Source organism: Manduca sexta, chromosome 2 (genome assembly GCF_014839805.1).
Source record: "Manduca sexta isolate Smith_Timp_Sample1 chromosome 2, JHU_Msex_v1.0, whole genome shotgun sequence".
Classification (NCBI taxonomy): Eukaryota; Metazoa; Arthropoda; class Insecta; order Lepidoptera; family Sphingidae; genus Manduca; species Manduca sexta.
In genome coordinates, this window is record NC_051116.1 from 9,102,520 (window position 1) to 9,126,529 (window position 24,010).

At 37.0% G+C, this 24,010-nt stretch overlaps 1 protein-coding gene across 1 annotated transcript; it reads right to left on the minus strand.

Moving 5' to 3' along the window:
* Positions 1–155: 155 nt before the first annotated feature.
* On the minus strand, positions 156–23,719 carry LOC115448587 (putative serine protease K12H4.7). The gene is made up of 11 exons (XM_030176062.2): positions 23,630–23,719; positions 20,666–20,817; positions 19,870–20,051; positions 14,470–14,580; positions 12,970–13,103; positions 11,054–11,192; positions 9,276–9,424; positions 8,652–8,780; positions 3,409–3,541; positions 1,198–1,395; positions 156–416 (listed from the first exon to the last, which is right to left on the minus strand). The coding sequence occupies exons 1-11, from the start codon at positions 23,631–23,633 to the stop codon at positions 257–259; spliced, it is 1,491 nt and encodes a 496-aa protein (XP_030031922.2). The 5' UTR covers positions 23,634–23,719; the 3' UTR covers positions 156–256.
* Positions 23,720–24,010: the final 291 nt, after the last annotated feature.

Sequence of the window (24,010 nt, forward strand, 5' to 3'; positions counted from 1 at the left end):
TCTTTGAGCCTCTGCTCGCTGTTCAGAAGTGATGCTGTAATAATTGCGTCTCTGCCGCCGTAATCGCCTAAAAAAGATATGAGCTTGATAGGTTGGCGGGTAGAACTAAAGGTTTTTATATAGAAAAGTGCTAATTCAAAAGTAAACTAAATGAGTTTCAGTTTTAGTGAGTATTTATTCTTTGTTTATATATTACAATATCTTTATTAATTCTCATTTAGAATTCAATAAATTCAATACGATATTTAACTCCCGCTTAAACTATAGCATGTAGAATAGCGAATATGACTGCAAGAGAAGCCGCGAGAGTGAGCGAAGCGGCGCTGTTCTCCGAGCCCGTAGCGAAGTTATGCATGCGAAGAAGTACTGACAACTTCACTGCCCGAAGCTCTGCTGGGTCATCGTCATGTATAGAACTGGAAAATTGAAATTAGTTTTATTAGTTTTTGTTTATTTATAAATAAAATGAGCATGTTGATTGCTTGATACGATTTTATAAGCTGTATCACGATTAAAAATACGCTTTTATAAAGCACAGCATTTCTCGTCATTCTGAGACAACGTACATCGTATAAGGCTTAGTTATAAACTGGCTACAAAATTGTATTATTATGCGTTATATTTATTAATTAGGTATATTATATACACCCATACTCCCAATATCTCCGTAGAAGTATTTCCATCCTATGGTTGTCTGGAAGAGCTCTTAGCTTTCAGACCGCCTGTTGCTAGCTTTAGTTAATAAATATGTTTTAATGCGTTTTCCTTATACTTATGTGGTGTTCAATAAAGACTTATCTATTTATTTACATTATACTATTACTGGAACTAAACAGTACTTGGTCACTTTTAGTATAGACAATCAGCCCTGTATTATATACTGTCCCACTGTTGGGCACGGGCGTCCTCTACTACTTAGAGGGATTAGGCCATAGTCCACCACGCTGGCCTAGTGCGTCGAAATTCCTATAGAGAACTTCTCAGGTGTGAGGTTTCCTCACGATGTTTCTCTCACCATTATAGCAAGCGATAATTCACAAATAATATACACATAATGTTTAGCAAAGTCAGAGGTGTGTGCCCTTCGATTTTGAATCTGCGGACATTCGTCTCGGCAGTCCGTTCCACAACCAATTAGGCTATCGCGGCTTTTATAGACAAATATAGTAACCATTAAACACTTTTAAAATACTTTACCCAATAGCTCTACAATGCGAATCATGTGGCAGGATGTGCACCGGCGCTAGGAAGTGCGCGTGGGTGGCGTTGGGCCCCATCGGGGACCAGGGGTCGTGCCCACCAACCACAGAAATCACTTTGTCGGGCAGCCTGGTCAGTCCACCGAAGAATAAGTTGGTTCTCTCGATGCCGGAACGAAGTAAGTTCTCGTCAAAACTGGAAATTAAATGAATTTTGTTAACCAGGTGATTGAGGTTTTAAAGTGAATGAGGAGAGGAGCAAGCATCTCGTATGATGGAGAGCATCACGACTGTACAAATAGCAGACACATAACCTTAATTTTGGATTACATAGCGCTATGCGGTATTGTATCAGTCTCCACTGCCGGATTTATATTTTTTATGAGTGTAGGCCACTTTATTTCCGCCGCCCCATGTAGGTACGTTTAAGTATGTAGGTATACATATGTATGTAGGTTTCTAAAATACATAATAATTTTCCACTTGTTTGTATTATGGAAGGTACTAAAGTTAAATAAACGAATGATTAATTAAATCGAGTGAGCGTCCTCTTTAATCTGCCGCCCTATGATGCTACCGCCCATAGTCCGCGGCCTATACGGTCTATTTACAAATCCAGGACCTGATAGTCTCATAAAACTACGAAATTTTGTAGGACCCACACTATACATTAAACGTCACTTAATATGTTTCTTAACATCAGAATATAGGTACTAAATCATCTATCTTCCTCCTACTATATATGTAAATAAATCTGTACATTTTTATGTATCACAAGAATAAATTATTTTACGCAACTAATGTACAAAAAACCTCGTAATCTCACTCAGACTGACATTACGTATTTACTTGTGTACATAAATTGTGTGACATTGAAACGGGTTGATACAATGTAGACGATTCTAGAAAAATAATAGAATATGTAAGTCGGATAATTTATAACCAACTAGATCTTTTTTGTGCAATTCCAATAGTCGAAAGGGGTAGACTGTATCAAAGTTTTGAATAAAGATATTTGACATTTGAAATTAAGGGCGGGTTCCCTGAAACAGCAGGAATGTATGAGGAGATTGACAAAAGCGGAATTAGCGAAAGAAGTGTGCCATAATCGAGCGTACTGCTCGCTTCTGCCTACCTCTATGGGAAAGAGGCGTGATATTATGTATGTATATAATTACAAGGCTAGCAAATCGGTCTAATAATATATATAATAATAATAATAATATCAGCCCTGTATTATATACTTGTCCACTACAGAGCACGAGCCTCCTCTACTACTGAGAGGGATTAGGCCTTAGTCCACCACGCTGGCCTAATGCGGATTGGTAGACTTCACACACCTTCGAAATTCCTATAGAGAACTTCTCAGATGTGCAGGTTTCCTCACGATGTTTTCCTTCACCGTTAAAGCGAACGATAAATTCACAAAGAATACACACATGATTTTAGAAAAGTCAGAGGTGTGTGCCCTTGGGATTTGAACCTGCGGACATTCGTCTTGGCAGTCCGTTCTACACCCAACTATAGCCTAGTTGGGTGTTGGGTGTCCGCAACTTTTTATAATATAAGTGTCACTAAATATGGTCTAATAATGTAAGTGTTATTAAAGTTGCCCATGCAAGCCGCTTCTAAAATAATGATCTGGAAATCTTTAGGGGAGGTCTTTATTCAGCAGAGGATTTTCAAAGGCTGAACAAGAAGAAAGCTGCCTATTAATAGTAGAATTTACTTATAACTTTTAATTGCAGAGTTAGCTTGTTCTAATTGAAGTCATTTGCGAGGCGGCGTCTTTTGGCGGGGAATTTTTTATTGACCGCGTCTATGCTATAAGGTTGAAATTCGCGCGGATAACGTTGATACATAGAAGATTCGGCGTCTTCATGGACTATAAGGCGAAGCGTTTGGCAGTAAAGGTTTTTAATTTAACGCCATGTCCTCTTACTTGGTGGAGAAAAAATTAAAAAACTTTTTAACAAAAATATAACGCCTTCAAAACTACTAAATACTAAATAATATTTAACATTTCCGATGTACTGGTTACCAATTTTGGAGTCGGTGACTAATTAAAGTTGCTACTTAGTTAGATAAATACATGAACAAAATATATGCGATAACTAAAGAAGACAAATACAGTTGAATCGAAAACTCCTCCTTTTTTTGAAATCGGTTAAATATGGGAGCGTTTAGATTTCAAAATGGCTCATCTTACTTAGCAGAGAAGAAATCCCTGCACATGTCGTGGAAGTACTCGAGCGGCACCGTGGAAAGGAACGGCTGGCGGTTACTGGTGGTGGTCTGGTACCAGCCGAACTCCACGCACGTCTGGTAAGTCCACAGGCGCACTGGAAAGGAAAACAGAAATATAGAGCAGGAAAAAAAATTGTACAGAACAGTGGCGAAGGGTGAAATTTACCGAATGGGACGGAGAGGGAGGAATATGCATAAATGAGGTCTGCAAATAGTTGTAATGATAATTAGATTTTATATAAATTACGAAAGGGAAGCCGGTAGGAATCGGGTTGTATGGACCTATCACAACTGATACAGAGAGCAAATTAAATGAAATGCGTATTTTTGAGAAATAGCTAGACACATATTCGTCTAAATATGCTCGATAAGCTATCGACGGGTTTGTTCAATATTAATAGGCTTAGGTTAGCTATAGATTCGCTTGGTGCTATGTGCCCTCCTTGCCACTGGGCATAAATATGTATATCCGTTATTACGTCAAAAGCTTGCTGTTTGGCATATGCTGATCTAGATCCTATTGGACTGTTGTGGTGGGACATATACCATACACCCTGGGTGAGTATCTGAGTCCGTATGTCTGTAGGTACTCACTCAACTATAAAATTCCTCAAAACTGTATTTTCATTTTGTTTTTTTTCTTTTTACATAATTTTTAATTTTAAGTTTTATTTACTGTAATATATGTTTACCACCCAATCTGTGGCCAATGAATGTTTTTTTCTTTCTTTCTTTCATAACCTGAATTTCAAAGTATAATGCAAAATAAGGCCTTTTTATGCAATGGAAACATTTGTTTCCAACTGTTTTTACATTTATGATTGATTTTGTATATTAAATTTATTTTGTAGGCTAAATAAAGTAACAGCAAATAGCTAAAACAATAAAAGTTGCAAAAATTTTAATTGGTAAAAAATGAAGCCGGAATTGATTAGCAAGGGTGCAGTGGAGTTATCTTGCTACATCGCTCGCACGCTTGCAATGCAATGGCGCTAACGTCACGGCTTTAGTCGTGCGTCATTTATTCATATTCAACGTTCTTAATTTCAAAAGGTCAATACTTTGAAACAGCTATTTAAGTTTCTGCTATATTTTAGATGTTTTATATAAAATTAAAAAACAGCCATCTGTTCCAAACTAATCTCATATAACCATGTAATCTTATTATCAGCTACTTTCTTAATTACAACGCCACGCTAAAATCCGAAGCAATTATTGCATTGCTCCCGAATTAATTTAATAAAGGGACGAGACGCAGTCTCGCAGATTCCATAAAACAATTAAAGATGATGGTAATAATGTAAGAGGCGATGGCGCTGCAATCTGCAAATCAAATGTCAGTACGGACCGACGACACCGCGTGACACACGGGCAGGAAGGGTAACGAATAAAAAAATGGTGTTAAATTAGTCCTTTTAAGACCGCATTTAGGCACCAAACAAGAAAAATATTAAAATTTGTCCTTGCATAAGGTCGTGCAACATAAATTGCACCTTTTTTGTGTACGCGCCATCTTAGTCATTCCGTCCGTAGTCCGTACCACCCTACTTTGTACCCAAGAGTAAACGCTACCTTAAGGTCATTTGTTTACAATTACAAATCCTTTATTGTTGAATGTAGGTACTTAATACAGGTGGTTTTAAAATATACAAAGTGCTTAGTTTGGCTGTTAACCGCGAGATTTTGGTTTTAATTCTCAGATGGAGTTACAAATATTTTATATGAGTGTTTAAGGCTTTATTCGGAATTTCTATTTATGACTGACATCGCTAGTGACAGTATTTCTACGAAATACGAGCAATACATCATATAGTTTTGATTTTATTTTCATTTGTCTTTCCTGTAAATTTACTTTTATGTATACCTTTGTTACAAAGCGTTCGGTGTGAGGTAACAGTTCTCGGTTAACCGCAGTTACACTACAATTAATTTCGATGAGTAAACTTCCTTCTAACATTTGATAAGGAAAAATGTATTTAACACTACTAAAAATTATATTAAATCCTTGTTGTAAATAAACGAAATCTTATCTACAAAGTACAACTAATATAAATTATGATACACTGTTGCTAGACGTGAAATTTTTTTGTCATGCTTTATTTATTACTGAGCACGCTGAACATGGTACTCCTCTACTACTGACAGGGTTTAGGCCTTTGTCCACCACGCTGGCCTAGTGCGAGCAGATTTCACATACCTTTGAAATTCTTATAGAGAATTCTCAGGTAGGTTACCCCAAGACGTTTTCCTTCATCGTTAAAGTGAACGATAATTGTTAAACAATATAGACGTAACTATAGAAAGTTAGAAGTATGGCTTGGTTTTGAACCTGCAGACCCTTGTGTAGGCAATCCGTTGCATTCCTAACAAAGTTCTCATGCACTTGCACGAGTAATTATAGTAAAGTAAAACTATTCGTAAGAGTGAGTACATTCGAAAAGAAAAGCGAAAAGTGGGTGCCATGGTTGCGCCTCTGCATACCCCTTCGGGGATAAAATGCGTGATGTTGTGTGTGTGTGTGTGTGTGCGAGTATATTGGACTAGGTCAGTACAGTATACCAGTGGCGAAGGGTAAATTTTTTTAAAATGGAACCCGACACAACGTAATATAGGTACTAATATACATAAATACGTACTGCAAATCCTTCTAATGATAATTAAATTTGACGAAAGTGAAGCCGGCAAGAATTTAGTTATATGTATGTACTCTTGTCCTTTCATCACTGCAGTGTAGTACAAATCTAATGAACAACGTGATATTTTATTTTTGAAGATCTCTAGTATTATGTCAGATTTAGATGTTTTTACGCTTTGTTTTTTACTGGGGGGTGTATATAATATGTGTAACATTGGTATGTGATATTCCTAAATTGATAATTACAGTCGATTAGTGGCACAAGTCAATGTTTATCAGAGATTATCGGCTTTTATCTATAGACGCGTGCACTTAATCAAATTAATTCGTGAGGACAGTATTTGTCAATAAACCGGTAAAGTGTAATAGTTTTGATACATAAAAGCGATTTTAATCCAAATTGACAACAAATAGACATGCATAAAGATGTCTTATTTTGACTGGTTAATTACCGTACCGTACCGGTTAAGTACCGTCGTTATTGCTCATTACTAGTCGAAGTTGCAGTGGCGAAGAGTCTATATAACCCGATTTCTACCGGCTTCCCTTTCGTAATTTATGTAAAACTAGTTGACCCGACAGACGTTGTCTCGCCTAACTATAAATTTGCAGCGCGCATTCTATCAATCCCTGAAATTAACTATTCTTAAATTTTCTAATGTTCCGCTCAGATTCCTTAATTTTTGCTTTCATAAGATCCTTCTGACAATAACAAACACAACAAAAAAATATAGTGAAATCGCTCCAGCCGTTCACGCGTGATGGCGTGACCAAGGGAAATAGGGATTCATTTTTATATATATAGATTTAGTTCTTAGAACGATTTGGAGACCACATTTATGCATATTAATACCTATCTGTTGTGTCGGATTCTCGCAAAACTTCACCTTTCGCCACTGGTAAGCCAACAAATCCTCCAACATGCTATCCATCCGTCCTGTCCGTGTGTCCCCTGTCGGCTGCATAATCCCGGGTAGAGATAATTAACATCACTCTACAATGCAGATGCGCCTTACAACAATAATCTATTCATTGACTCCGCTGAGGAACTTTATTGATGGGATCCATTATTGTCTGTTCGCCCCGTTAGTGTCGTGGATTGATGAGATTCTAGTTTCGGTAAATTCGCCAAGTTTATGTTTTAAATAAACCATTGCGACGGTTGAAAGTCAGTCATATCTAAGCGAAAATCAGTAAATTTTTGAGTAAAGTTTTGAATTTAATATGAAAATTCATAACAAATCAACTTTTTATCTTATAAAGATATAGTTTAATGTTATTAAAATTGTCCTAGACATACAAAACCTAGATCAAATGACGCAGAATAAAATGGCGATTCAAAATATTTTTATATAATTCTTTTTCGGTACATTTGTCGCTTAGATATGATTGACTTTCAAGGTTTGGTTTTAGTATAATAGGTATGATTGTAGGTTTCTGAACGTAATAGTTTAGGTGTGGGTTGTAGGTATTGTTACGTTGTCTATTCCTTCCACCAGGCAATTGTATTTTGAAGGACATTGTACCCTAATTACTGAGGCATCAGATATAGTATCCTAACACCGAGCAATTAGTCACCCTGACAAGATATTAAGCCTCGTAATGCTTAGCAATTACTTAGAGAGAATATCCCTCAAGCCGAAACACGACAATGATTGCATACTTCTGCTTGGTGACAGGAATACACAAAATGAACTAACTTAACACAATAATTACATCAGCCCTACAGTCCCAATGCTAAATTCAGGCCTCTACTGAGAGAGTTTAGGTTTTATTCCAAAACGTTGGCTTAATGAGGGGTGGTAGATAGAACAAATGTTCCTTAAGATGTTTATTTCGTTAAATCATTGTGTTAAAAAACGAAAATGGTATTATGCATTGTACATAGCTTTGAACTAATTTTGACAAGATAAACACTAAAGGTTCTTGCCCGTTCTTTGGTGATAACTTCTTTCCGAACCAGCAGAGTTATAATTGACTATATTTAAATAATATAAATAACATTTTAAGGGTGCGAATAAAAAAATATAATTGTATAATGTAGATATTGTAACTTTGACTTTTCGGATGACCAACACCTCAGCCCCATGACCACGAAGGCTGCAGTCTTCGAAACGTTGGAAGAATTTTAGAATATAAAAACCGCGAGATCCACAAAATAATCTTATATTAATGTCTAAAATTCGCGTAAACATAAGAAATTATTATTTAATTAGTATCTATAGTACTTTAAAAAGCGGCAATAGCCTAGTTGGTTATGGAACGGACTGCCGAGATGAATGTCCGCAGGTTCAAATCTCAAAGGCACACACCTCGGATTTTTCTAAAAAATTACGTGTGTATTCTTTGTGAATTATTGCTTGCTTTAACGGTGAAGGAAAACATCGTGACGAAACCTGCATACCTGAGAAGTTCTCTATAGGAATTTCGAGGATGTGTGAAGTCTACCAATCCGCTCTAGGCCAGCGTGATGGACTAAGGCCTAATCCCTTTCAGTAGTAGAGGAGGCCCGTGCCCAACGGTGGGACAGTATATAATACAGGGCTGATATTATATTATATAGTACTTACTGTCAGCATCTGGAGAGTCGTAGCTGACGTTGGTGTGTGCCGCGATCACCTCCGAGTACCGAGACTCGATGCACGGCTGAGTCCAGTACTGAGACGTGATCCAGTCGGCCAGGCGCTGCACCGGGTCCTCTGGGAATATGGATCCAGTTATCAACGTTCGGGAAGGTAAACAGATTTGGCAAGAGTTTCTGCTAGTATTTTAACACGATTGTAGCCAGTGTAACTACTGGATCTAGTAATTTACATCTCATGTCTCAGGATGGCGAGCGTAGTGGAATACCGTATGCTTTTTAATTCAAGGTGTTTCTAATATGTGCGGTCGTACCTCTTACTATCAAACGAACAGCAATCTAGTCTCGTCATTCAAAGCATAAAAAATTGGCTGAAATTCATTTCTCAGAAGTTGCTATCAACTCAGGGTTCGGTCATAAAACTGAGTCACACGTTGTAGTGTCGACTACATATCATTATACAATGAGGGATAATTGTATAATGAATTTCATTAATGACAGCATTTTCAAAAGTTACTCCTAAATATAGTCATTATACTTAACATGGTGGCGAACACTTACATCTCCACCAGCCCAAAAAAAGGAAAATGTTGATTCTATGTTAGATACTCACGGACGGAAGCGTTAGTAAGGACAGCACACGCCGCAGGAATATCGCCAGGTATGGCGTACTGCACCAGCCCGGCGAAGGTTTCCGTGATGCCGAACCAGAAGAATGTGGCCAGGTCCAGCGGGCTCGAGGCTTGGATTGTAGTGCAGGTGCTGGAAGATAATGAGAACTCAATTCCTCGCCAGTTGACAGCATTATGCCGGCCCGTTTAAAACAGGATAAACACAGTCTGATACTGGAACCCATCACACGTAGGTTATGCCAAATTTTACATCTTATGATCCGTAATCGGATAGTTGCGAATTTCTTACCACCAGCTAATTGGTTCAAAAAATAATGTATTGAAAGGAACAGTGCAGCTGCTAGGTACGAGGTAAGATGATAATGAAGCGAATAGAAGAGGATAGGAAACTATACAACTTATTAAGAGACCAAGGAACAGACAGGCTCGCTCTATAATGATGGGACGGGATGTAGCGAAAAATAGGTGTATTAGATGCGCCTGTGTTACCCCTTAGGGGATTAAAGGCTTGAGTGTATGAGAATGATGATGCGAGCAAGACCCTTGCTTGTTAGTAAATGCCATAGGACTCTATATACAGAGTAGCAACATCACCGAAATATTTAGATTATTGCACTATTTTAAAATCTTCAGTAATACCTTTATCCTGCATTTGAAAAAAAAGATGCATGCTCCAGAATCGAAACCTTCTCTTAACGAACTCTTCAGTTCGTTTCTACAAGAATGTCATATTATGTAATAGTTAAAAATAGTTGATGGTCAATTAAATGAAGTTATTTGCATCAAAGGTCAGTTGAGGTGGGTTTAGCAAATCGTATATTTTTAGCGGAGCGTCGGCGTTCCATAATGACATGATTACTTTGTTATCGCTGGGATGTCATATATTTTCTGTCCATGTTTCCTGAAGACAGAATTCTTCTATTTATGATTGTCATGGCAGGGGAAAATGGACTACACTTAAAAAAATGTAGTCTAATCTAAATAGTTGAGATATCGTACCTTCGGTGAAACAAGGGCACAATTGGATGCGCGCGGGCAATGCCGGAACTGACCAAAAATGATTTTGTCGCGTCAATATATTAAAAAAAAAAATACTTATGTGATAAAAGCAGTATGGCCTTCTGGCGAAATGAGACTGAACATGATGAGTGACTTTATTCCTGCAAATGAAAGGATGTTTTCAGGTGCATTGGCATACTTAGCTTATTTTAAGAATTTTTTTACTATTGTGCCCTTGTCTCGCCGAAAGTACGGTATGCTGTAATTGCTGTCTGTAGCATGAATGGAACAGCACGGCTGGGATGCTTCTTATAGGCCCTGTAGGTATCATTCGCCAGAAGAACTCAGAGCATTCCCTAACGCGTATCCAATCTGGAGTTTCGGTTGCTACGCTGGTGTGGTGTATAGTGAAAAATAAATTGCTCATCGTTGATGCGTCCTATTTTTTAGCCACTCAAAGCTGGCCCGTATGACCATTTTTTCAGCCGATTCTTCTTCTTCCTTCTGCTGAAGATTTCCAGACCAACTTATTATAAATAGCCTGTATCCCGTGCGTTCCTGCTACGTTTATGACATTACCTGTCCACCTTGTAAGAGAAAGTAAAATGCTGCGGTAGATAATCTTTACCTGAGGTATAACCGATTAGGTGCCCCAAAAAATGGTTTAATGTAATTGAAATTTAAAAAAAAACACCCTATTTTCTTCTAGAACTCCTCCATCAATCAAATGCCTGCTAGATTAAATCTATATAAATCTTACTTGAACATTCTAGACACGGTGGCAGGTCCGGAGCTAGTCTCCAGTAGTTTTACCAGCGCTTGCATACTTTCTTCTATGCTGGCGAGGCATCTCTCACCCCCCTGTACCCTGATGGCTTCTGCTATCACCTCCAGGTATTCTGGAAAAGAATTCTATTATAGACCATGTGACATCATTAAGGACCTATATTCTTACTTAGGCTGGAATTTTAAACGATAAGTAAATTGGGGAACTTTTGGTTGGTCCATGGACTTCTAATAATATCTACCAGGGTAATATACTTCTAATCCCAATGGACACGAGCAGAGTGAACAGTAGAGTAGACTAGCATACTACTCTATCAGTTCCAATTACTCTACCAGATTAGTAGCTTCAATTAAAAAAAAAAAAGAAAATCTACCAAATTTGTTTACATTGGTGTAGTTAATGGTATTGTTAGAGCTCAACTGTATTATTATGCCGTTTACTCTATCCGTGAAGAAAAGGCTTGGATGACTGCAGTTGTTAAGACTTGGAATTTCTAAGTATTATGGTTGACTTAAATCGAGTAAAAATAGGTAGAAAAAACCGTTGCAATCAAACTCAGGCAAATCGTTTTAGAAGGATATAGTGCCGCTCCACAGGAAACTGACTTCAAGACCTTTCACCCCATTGGCGACTTAAGCTGCCAATTTAGCCAATGAGGCTATAAAAAATAATTATTAAAATAAAACTATTTTTTGGGATTATAATTTTCTTACGATATTTCGGCCGCCTGCCCTGTGACCACCAAGGCTACAGTCTTCGAAACGTAGGGAGAAAATTATAATATAAAAATCGCGATAAAATCCGAATCATAGTTTTATTTTAATGTCTAACATTCGCGTAAACATAACAAATTATTAATATATGATTATTTATTATAGAGGTGTTAGTACACTCATTATGCTAACTTTGCTAGGCCTATAAGATAATAGGAAGCAGGACTGTTAGTATTTTCTTATTATCATTTTCACCCTCATTCTGTTCGGAGCATTACGTTCTAAACAATAGCCGTATGTTCAAGCATGCGCCGCGTGGGTGTCGGTAGAGATTAGTTACAATTCAGCCGACCGTGGGGACATCCGTGACTTTGTATATTGAGGAACTAGTTGGTCAACAGATGTTTACTAATAGCGTGTTTTTAGATTAACAAGTACAGTTTAGTTTGACCCTAGTTTGATGAATGATATGGCTTTACAAGTCTATCTTGATATTCTGTTACTTAGTTATTATAACTCGTCGTTACTTTTCCTAAGATCGTGAACTATAAAAATTAGTTACTTGTTATTTATTTTAATATTACACTTTTAACATCTGTTAGTGAATCTTATAAAAGAAGATTTTTTAAAGATTGGCCAGTATTTTTTTATAACCGCATGACAAAGTGATCCTTCTGTACCTCAAGATAATTACACTAAAATCCAGATAGTGTGTCGACTAATGAGAGATGATTATTCCTCGCTAGTTGACATAATTATGGCGGCCTGAACCTGCTCCCTATTACTCCAAACATTGTTCGCAAAATACATTTTGTTAATCTCTACTACCTCTAAAAATAGATAAAGCGTGATTACTTACCAATGACAGAGGAAGTAGTTACTAAAATTGAGAAGGGTATGCTAAGGTGGTTTTGCATGCGGAGAGGATGGATGATAAGAGACTGACAAAAAGGGTTTATAAGGCGAATGTGGGTGGAAGAGCTGGTAGGAACCTTCCAATGTCAGATATCTGACATACTTAGTAGAGCTTAGGTCAAACTTACCTCGAACCGACGAGAATGCGTAATAAGATTGATGAAGGTTGAGGAAGTGAGAGAAGTATGCAAGAATCGTGCAAAATGACAATCTTCGCTTACTATGAGATGGAGGCGTGATACTATGTATGTATGTACTCACCAGGAAAGTCTTCTTGGGCGTGCAGAGGGCCGCTGTCGGAAAAGGCTGCGTCAACCAGGTGAGGGTACGCGACCCGCATCCAGGTCGCCATGGAGCCCGCGTACGAACATCCTACTAGAGCGACGCGGGCGTTCCTGGGGGAAAAATAGTCCAGGAAATCAGTTAATATAATATAAAGAAATTGGCAATAAATTATTTATTTCATCTCGATTCTTATTTTTATATTCTTCTCAATAGTCCCCCCATCACTGAGGATAGTGATAACATCCTACTAGGGCGACGCGGGCGTTCCTGGGGGAAAAATAGTCCAGGAAATCAGTTAATAGAATATAAAGAAATTAGACAATAAATTATTTATTTCTTCTCTATTATTTTTATATTTTTCTTAATCGTTACATTACTGAGGACAGTGACTCCTGCGTTTCGAAATCTGTTTCCAGTTGGTGCGATCCGTCGCCTGATGAAGGGTAATGCTGATGGGGATCTCCAGCAGTTCGGAGATCTGGTCTGACTATCTCTTCGGATTTCGACCTCTGGGTCTTTTGCCCTTGATCTTTCCCGTCACAACCAGTTTCTCCATTTTTATATTATCAATTGGTAATATAAATAAGCGAAAGGTCAGAACTTTTATTAGGTGAAAAATCTTTTGAGTGAAAGAGTTATTTTAGACAAATAATTGCATCTACATTGTACAATATAAAACAGTTATATTAGGAATTACCAAAAAGACCCATCAGGATATTTTAAGTAACATTGCAACTACTGGACATAATGAGACTTAACATCTCATGTCTCAGGATGGCGAGCGCAGTGGAATACCGAACAATACTTTGTAATTCAAAGTGTGTCTACTGTTTATGGATGGTCGTATCGCTTACCATCAGGCGAACGGCAAGCTCGTCTCGTCATTCAAAGCAATAAAAAAACATATTGTATGTGTAAGTTAATTGTATTGTCTACCCTTTTAGGAATGAACTAAGATGTTTACTTACGTTAATAAACAAAACAACCAAACCGAGATAAAGTTATTTTTGTTATTAATGGAAACTCTACATATTCCCACTATTCGAGTAAAACTACGTCAATCGATTTGCGTAGTTGTTATTTGTTAATTAAATCTAATTCTAGGAAAATATGCCTTTAATAGTAATATTTTCGATTTAAAATTTAATGTGCACGATTCTGGTTGTGGATTTTTTTTAAATGGGAAAGGTAAAGTGACCTCTCCGCACCTGATGGTAAGTGGAATGGGGTCCAATAAAATGTTAACTGACGAGAGATGATTGAGACGAGAGACGAGACAAAACTCCTTGTAGAGGTCACCACAGGCACAATTATTTATTTATAATAAGGTTCACCAACAGCACTACATATTATAACATTAAATGCAATAAAACAGTAAGGTAGAGCAGGTACACAGCATGACAAAATATTTAGTTGAAATCTAAAAGATAATATTGAGTTATAATCGTTAACTGCCCAGTATATTATGAACCTCACCTGTGCCGTCCGTTGTAGAATTGGTCGCTCTTCACATACTGGATGAACTGCGCGAGATCCGCCAGCGCTTGGTCTACACTCAGGAACCGCAGGTAAGGAACACTAGTGTTGCTATAACAAACAAATATTTTTATATTTACAAAGTCGATTTTCGTATGCGAGATCCAGTATTGGGTACCATGGAAAGTCTATTTCTGTCACCATGCAATATTGTACAAATACTGTTACTGGACAATATGGGACATGAGTCTATTTGACTTTAAAGAAAATTTTATTTGACAATATTATTAATCAGCTAATGATGATAGTACACATTTTATAACAATTTACGTGCGAGCATAGATAGTGCGACTTTTGTATTTGGTCGACTTATGCATTCGTGTGACAAGTAGCATTTATTCAGAAGTAAAACAGGCTCTTAACAATTTTATATGCAAAAGTTCAGGTGTTTGTTACTCAATCACTCCGGAACGGCTGAACCGAACTGGATGAAATTTGGCATAGAGATAAGTTATAATCTGGAATAGCACATAAGGTACTTATTATCTTGGATTTTTTTTATCCCGCTAGCGATAAATTATTTTTAATTGTATTTGTTGTCGGATTGATGTCAATTCTTTTTTTTTTAATTCCCGCACGTCAAAATGACTTTACTGCACCTGATGGTAAGCGTAGGGAGTCTAATAGAATGTCGACTGACAAGAGATGATTACCCCTCGACAGTCGACACCGTTATGTCGGCCTGTTTGAACCGGATAAACACAGGCTTATTCCGGCGACACACTTACGCAATGCCATTGTAAAAAATAACAAGACGAAAACATTACAATTTTTTTTCTATTACAAATAATATATAAAATAAATTTGTAACCACTTAACTGTCACGATACACATGTTTGTTATAATTATTTTCGCCACAAATACTTATTAACAATTGTTTTTCAAATATTTTTCTTGTAAACAAACAAAGGAAATATCTATTATGAATTAATATGTCATTTGAATAAATATTTCAATTCAGAGATTTTATTTCTGAAATATTTTTTGCGTGGACTAGACGAGTGCGACAACGACGACGTGGTGAGGCAGGACGTAATATTACGTCTAACTAAAGACTTCTCTATTGGGTCGAGTTAATTCGTCAAATTAAAATAGACTCTATACATTCTCGCACATTGGCGACTAAAATGTTGTTTACAGGACGACATAATCATAAACAGTTTCTCTTATATGTATAGGGAGATCTAATACAAATAAATATTAATTATTATATAATTATAGGGTACAATTTAAGTCACTGTTACCCTACCTATTGTTTCTGTCTAAATAATAATAAAAAATCACAATTAGGGAAGTCAGATTTTACTATGATGTGAATTTCATGTTGCTATTTTTTCGTATTTTGCATTCTAGATTTTTAATGCCTCCGCAGACAGATAAGCTAACGGCCCAACTAAGTGATTATCTTCGCCTTTCGTATGTATGTCATCGACTTATGCAATACATACGTTTCAGGAAAACAATTAATAAAATTCTACCATTTTTAATTAAATAGCCATGCACATAATATAAACATATAAAGAAATGCGTCATAGGACGTAATTTGTCGACAAAAAATTATGATACATCATGAAATCTTTTATTGGTATATTTTTAAGTACCCAACTGAGAAATCGAACGTATCCCTTCTCTAACTTACCATTAGGCCTATGCAGTTAATTCATGTGATTCATTTAGAAACCCTTGAATGTTAACTGGCCAGCTCATGCGACCCATGGGTCAAGCGACCAATGGACAATTAACCTGCCCACTCATGGGTCACTGACTTAAACGATGGCTCGCTTCCGTTGGATTTAATCTTGCAATCATATACTATACTGATGTTATCATTTTTAATTCGTGTCATATCTTCTTATAACAATAATAATATCAATGCTGTATTATATACTGTCTAGTGCTGGACACAGACTTCTTTCCCACTGATAGGATTTTGGCCTTAGTCCACCACGGTGGCCTACGGGTTGGCAGACTTCATATACCTCGAAATTATTTTTGGAGAATTCTCAAGTAGTTTCCTCACGATGTTTTCGTTCCATATTCAAACGAACTATAATTGCTAAGCATTTACAATCTTCTCGGACTAATTAATTCATATTTTTTTTTTTCTTTTTTTTTTTTTTTTTTTAATGACTGCCTCGGTGGCGTAGTTGTACTGCATGCGCGGTACGGCAGTGCTCTGAGGTCCTGGGTTCGAGTCCCGGGTCGGGCAAAGTGATATTTGGGTTTTTCTGCTCAATATTAGCCCGGAGTCTGGAATTTGTGCCCGATATGGCGATAGGCTCGCCCCCTATCATATCCTGGGACGGAATACACTCGGCGAAAAGTGGGTGCCTTGGTTGCACCTCTGCATACCCCTTCGGGGATAAATGCGTGATGATGTGTTTTTTTTTAATTATTTGAAAAAGCGATGCTGTTTAGACAAAAGTATGGTATGACTTAAAATATCATTTGAGATGTTAGTATCTGTTTATAAAACAGCGACGATATTGAGATGTTGACTGTTACTCGACAGCGTCTCAACTATCTCACTTGAGAGCGAACCTGAGTAGCATACATTATCTTTAACATTTCTGATGCTAAGCAGTTAGAGACCATTTCAATTACCAACTACTTCTGCCTTTCTGTCAAGTAGCAGTTTGCATATTCAGTCGCGGTTTCAAAGACATTGTAATCGGTTGCTTGAGAGTTTGGTTTGGTCCTTCGAACCCTAAACAGCCCTTGTACAATGCTGCGGGGCAACAAGAAGTATTGCGCTGGTACCGATCCGCACTTACTCTTGGATACAAGAAACCTATCTTGTACAAAAAGAATTCTATAATATACTCTATATGTATGTGATGATTCCAATTTAGTACTTATATTTATTTTTAATTAAAGTACTTAATGGTTTTGCTGCTGTTTATGTGCGATTACAATGAAACGAGTTTCGCATTCTAATTAAACAAAAAACATTTCTAATCCGATATAAATACAATTTAAAATTCGCTAATCGCCCTCATTACGTTTAATAGTTAATTACTACCTTATTTAACGATATTTTTTGCATCTAAAGATAATCTTCCAAAAGCCATCTTGAATGCCATTACAGTGTGTAATTAGGAGTTTCATTACCTACTTATGTAGCAAAATAAGCGAAAATGATTCTTATTATTTGGTATTAAAGTTACAGACGAATGCAAATGTATGTTGGTCAAATATATAGTCAATGCTAATCACTGAAACTGAGGTAGATGATTATAGCCCTTATGAACCACATATTAAGGATGTTAGTAACCGCAACGGTTTGTTTGTCAAATCCTCTTAGTATGCATGAGGAGGAACCGATATTTTTCTGGGCAGCTTTGCGTGGAGATTGTTGTTTTGAGAGAGTTTGTTACCGCGCGGTATTAGGTTCGGAATAACAAAGACATTTCAAATTAGGTCAATGGTGGATAAGGAATACTAATTTTACCCACTTCTTCAGTCTCAGTTAATTTGGGTCAATTTTACTTAATTATTTGTTATATTTTGTCCTTTGTTCGAATTATAATTTATCTAACTTCCTTTCACTTGTGGCCTGGTTTGCATAGGTTGTGGTTTAAGGGAAAGTATGGAATAGGTAAAAAAAGGTGTTTTTTATTTTATTCTCCAGCTCTTATACACTTAAATATGGAATCAACCCAAGCTTTACAAGCTGTAGAAACCATTTAGCATTTTTAGGACCGGCTTGAACACTGGCAGATCCATTCCCGGACAAATTTTATTACAAAAACCCATAAAGTATATACCATCAGGGGAATATAATGCAATAATAAACCGTTTTTAAAATCTCTCGATCTAGCAAAGAAGCGAAAAAATATCACATATCCTCGAAAACATGAAAGAAACATGAAGAAAATACGGGGTTTCAGATGTACATAAGTTCAGGCAAATTCTTCAAATTAAATTCCGTAAGGTAACTGCTTGGTTGTACCTCTAGCATTGCTTTAGTCTATGAGCGGTGGATGCTGCTAACCATCAGGTGGACCATTCGCTCGTTTGCCTACTAAGGCAACAAAAAAAGCTTTTTACATTTGAATCGATGTGCAATATCCGAAACCAGACTTAATTAAAGACTACATACGAGTCTAAATGTTCCCCAAACCGATAGCAAGTGGTGCGGTGCGCTAACGACCAGAGTCGAACACGGGACCGTTTGTCTCGCGAAATTACCTCACATTATAGACAAACTCGTGCTCGATGAACTAGTCAATGTGTTCTCACCGAAGCGTAATCGACATTATAAGAGCGACAGTAATTCTGTCTTGATTTTACATATATCCAACTAAACTGATTTTGATGAAATTTGGTTCACAGTTTTAGCAGAAACAAAGGATATTTATTAACTTTTGTACACAAACCGAATTCTATACAGGCAAAACTGCGAGCGTTTAAATTCGTGACAATTTCGGGACAGTATATAATACAGGGCTCATATTATATATTATATATCAATAAAAATGATGTCAATTAAGATGTTAATATGTCCTCTACTTTTAATTAAAGCTTTTTGAAAAGAGAATCTAATTATACTTCTATATTTCTGTTTCCTTACACTTCGGTGTTAATTCATTGATACCTCTCATTGGTAACAATTAATTAGACGATTCCGATTCGGCGGCACGCGCGCGTTATCTCCAGCGGTTTACGATCGTTCGGTGTGAACGCGGCTTATCTTAACTTAAGATATGATATATTCCTAAGTCTTAATCGCTCGTGCGTGACGTCACAGCGCAGAATGTTATATTACGAAAAATATAAACAAAAATGAACTCTAGCTTTGCTTTGATAAAGACAGAAATAGCATACAAATAGAAAATAGAGATGAAATCTGCCACTATGAAAATTACGGTAGAATAATATGTTAAGCTACCAGGAAACTATAAAATATTAAGGACTGATTTTTCAAACACCGGATATGAAGTACAACACCGACGAATTAAAAATGACACTTTTATATGTATATGTCACTTTTATATGTATATTATGTATCGATGTGTAAATTTTTCTCACTTTTACATTTAGTCAGGTTATAATTTATTTAATGGATAACTTTTAGTTAACCATTGATAAATCAGCCGTTAGTAAGCTTTTCGGAAAAGTGCATGATATAAATAAAATTAATCCATATTATGCATAACACGAAGATGATTTTTTTCTGAAGGTACCAGGAGACCATAACATGAAAGACATTCAGTTACCGTCTCGCAATGTTCTTCCATTGAACCAGTGCACTGTATAGAACACACAATGCTCTACCATCCTCGAACGTGATTTTGTTTTCAAAGTACCAGGGGCATACCATTAAAGATATATAATTACCTGCTAGGCCTAGTCAGTCCATAGTACCGGTGCTCAGTATAGAAGAGGCCAGCATTCATGGTCTCGGCTAGATCGTAGGCCAGTCCACCGAGCACATAGTCAGGAGAGATGGCCCACTCACCGCCCACGAAGATCACGATATTATTGTCGAGGCGAGCAAATTCATCATTGTAGTAGTATCGCTAGAAGAGAGACAATTATAGTAGAAATCATGCGATAAGAACGCCAATTATATAATATGTTATTATTATGTTAGTTTTATTTCTGTTTATATTTTCTCCCTGATGTAAAATAATGTTAATAAATAAATTCCACTTATTAATTATTCTGCTGGTATGCTGGCCTTATTTGGTAATAATAAAAAATACTAAAGATCTAGATTGTAACCTGATTGTAACGAATCTATATTATGGTTTAAACCATCACAGCCCGAACAAACAGGTTCGGCAGCTCTTTTCTTTGCCTTACTATCAGGCTTTGGAATAATTTGCCTGGGCGCGTGTTCCCTCGTTCTATAATCCTATGTTCTTTTGCTGAAGCGTGAAGAAGCATCTTAGTAGGCATGATTGTGTCGAATGAGATAGCCATCTGTTGCCATTACTCTATCTGAACAGCATCGCGGTTACCATCAGGTGCAAAGAAGTCATTTTCATGTATTTATCTAGCTTCACTAGCAATTTTAATAAGGCACCGACTCCAAAATTGGTATCCAGTATCCTGTTATGTGAAATTATTTTTGAGTGGTTTTTGAAGGCGGTTTAATTTTTATTTCGTACTCAATTGAAAAAAGACTTACCATAGGAAAGGTCTCTGTGTTCGCCGCCATGAAATGGTTGAGGCGGACCGGCACATAGCCTTCCACAATACTGTGCGCCGACCTGGTGACGGGAGGCGGTGGTTTCATGTCTCGTAATGCGAGGCATGGCGACACCAGCAGGAGTAGTAACCCTGAACGATATATTGAAGGTTTAGGAACAGGTAGCGCAGTTAATCCATATTGTGGGTAGGCAGAGATTAAAAGAAAATTTAATGCATATTATTTTTGGAGTGTTGATATAAACTGTAGATACAGATACGATTTGAAAGCTGTGGTATGCTTTATGCCTTAATAATATTTAATTAAAACTATTTTTCCGATATTCTTTGGTTTCGAAGACTCTGCAGCCTTCATGATCATTAGGCGGACTGAGGAGTACTTAGTCAAAAATAAATGTTATAATATTTACCTACATTGTACAATAAAAAATAAAAAAAAATGATGATGACGGTCCGTTCTACGCAGAATGAGCTCACAGTGTCGTGAATTCTGGCAGCAGGTCTTTTAGCCGGACATAATAAAACGTAAGAAATAATAATATTGCGATACTTGACTATTTAACATGCGAGAGTTTGTTAAAATGTTCCGAAGATGTTTCTTAGAGCGATATCCATACTTCGCGCCCATTCCTGCACGCAGCAATATTTGAAATATAATTACTGTCTCATTTCTTATCGAATTTTAATTCTGTTTTCAGCAGGACTTCTTTTTTATACTAATTGCTATTTACATAATAAAATGTACAAAATTAAACATAGTCAAATACGAAATTACATCCATGACATAAGTCATAAGTGTATAAGTAGGCTTAGAATGATTGATCCCATTATGATTGGATTTGTGTTGGTACAATCAAATCTCAATAAAATTTAAAGTCGCTGATGGCAATAAATCTAGGTTTTATTTTATAGAATATTCTAGAGTAATAAATCTACTATCTGAGACGTCTGATTCCTCAAGCTATCTAAACTGGAAAAGACGAGCGGGTTGATCCAAATTTACAGACGTTAATGATTTAAACTAACGGTTAATCGTGGTTTAACACTGACCGTTTCCTTGGCTTAATTGCAAAGAAAAAGAGTGAACTATAAGGTTCTAGAGACTAGAGAATCAATCTGGGCCGCGTGAACTTTCTAAGTTTTACGATTCGAAAATTTCAACTATGACCAATACGGTGGTAGGCCTCTTACCACATAAAACACAAAGTTAAACAAAAAGTGGATGCATTAATCTCACGGCGCATCTCTGCTATTCCTCTCAGGAACTCCCCCTCCCCTCCTTTGCGGTCGTTCTCAACACGGAATACACGTCCATGCATCCATGGAGGACATTTGTTGCACACAGTGCAGTGTGTATACCTCATGATTGTTAATACATATTGAGGCCTATGACGGCTCGCGAGCATTCCCTTCCTTCTCCTCTCCGCCCATCCTACAATAGGGTTTCTATTCTTCTCCCACACTTCCCCCCCCAAAATTCCCTACCAACTCTCTTCCAGGCCCTGCTATCGTTAAGATATTTAGGCCTATGAGGGCTCGCGAGCATTCCCTTCCTTCTCATCTCAGCCCATTCTACAAAAAGGTTCCTATCCTCCCATACTTTCCTCCCTAAATATTCCCTATCTCTCTTCCAGGCTCTGCTATCGTTAAGCCAGGTTATTCCAGTACCCTATTCGCATGTTTCTCCCTGTGTTGACTGCAGGACTTAAAAAAAACCCTCCAGTAAGGAATAACATCGTGGAGAACTAGAGATCTATGTACAAACATTTCACGTACAATAGTTTGAAGTAACCTAACTTTGATGCCGTTTTATGCACTATAAATTTTATAGCCGTATTTTATAACTCCCAAATGGATCCGTTATTCATTTAAAAGCTTTCCCGATGGAAAAATAATGTAATATATATAAGAGAGATAAAAATCAAAGCGTACGAATGACAATTTGCGATTCGAAATTTGGCTGCATTTTACTTAACATATGGTAGTGAAGAGATACTGTTGTAGTAACATAAAAAAAAATTAGCTTTTAACCGCAAGTAAAATAAAAATCATTGAAATAAAACTATTTCTCGGATTACATCGCCGTTTTTTATATTATAATAATTAATTAAATCGGAACCCAAAAGACCGGCTGCAAGACTTCAAGGCACTGTGAGGCGTGAACTCATTAGAAAAATGCAAAGTCTCGAAACGTTTGGAGAAAATGATAATATAAAGACCGTGATAAAATCCGGATAAATTGTTTTATTTCAAAATAAATAAAGCTGAGGAAAGCCAAAGAAAAGTTTAAATTTGCTAACACTGTGCATTCGGGCGCACTGTGCGTCCTCGGAGTATTGCTTGCAGTATTATTTCACCACAATGGCGTAGTGGGGGTTGGTAGATCCACACACCTCAGTTCTTACGTATTGAAACTGTGGACCTTTATCACGGGAGTCTATTCCATTCTTGAACTAATTATTGTAGTAATTGAGATCGCGAAGCCTTCTAATTCCTTATTCTTTTCCTTTAAGGGTGACAGCCACCATATTTTACTAGTATTTTAACGCTGAGCAGTAGATATAAAAAAAAAATCACGCCTTGATCCCTGAAGAAGTAGGCAGAGGCTTAATCAAGGTACCTACACACTTTTCGTTTCATCATGTGATTGCGAGCAAGCTGCTGCGATATCGCTCATAAATTTCAGACTTTAGCGAGATACTGAGCAGAAAAACTCTAATCACTTCGCCCTGGGCACCTAAGACCTTAGAGCGGTGGTCGAACCGCGCACGCACTAATACGATACGCCTCCGAGAGTACATAAAAATATCACAAACATACTCCTTAGTCGCCTTAAAATAAACCAAAAATATACGCTATAATAAAAATTAAATACTCCAAGAATAACTTCACTATTATCATCTAAAATTAGAATAAATTTTTACAATCACATTAAATAACTTACACATATTTAAAACAAGTCCAAACGCAACCACATTAATTTTACGAATATTCAATATATCATGTCATCAATTGATAAAAAGGATTTATTTATCATATTATAGAGATTATTAATTTAAAAGCGATAGTGTAGTGGTTAAAGGCCTACCGTGGCAAAAAACAAAAGTTTGCAGTTGCTTGTTTGTTTTTTTGTCGGTAGAATATATTTTATATCCGCTCGGATAGCGACCGTACACAATTGTTAAAACCTGCCATAGTGGCTCATAAGTGTGTGGCTTTGGGATCAGCCTATATCTACCAATAGGCCTGCATAATTGTGTCGACTGACGAGAGATAATCATGTCTCGTCAGAAACAAAAGGCCAACGTGGTGGAATAATGTTTCT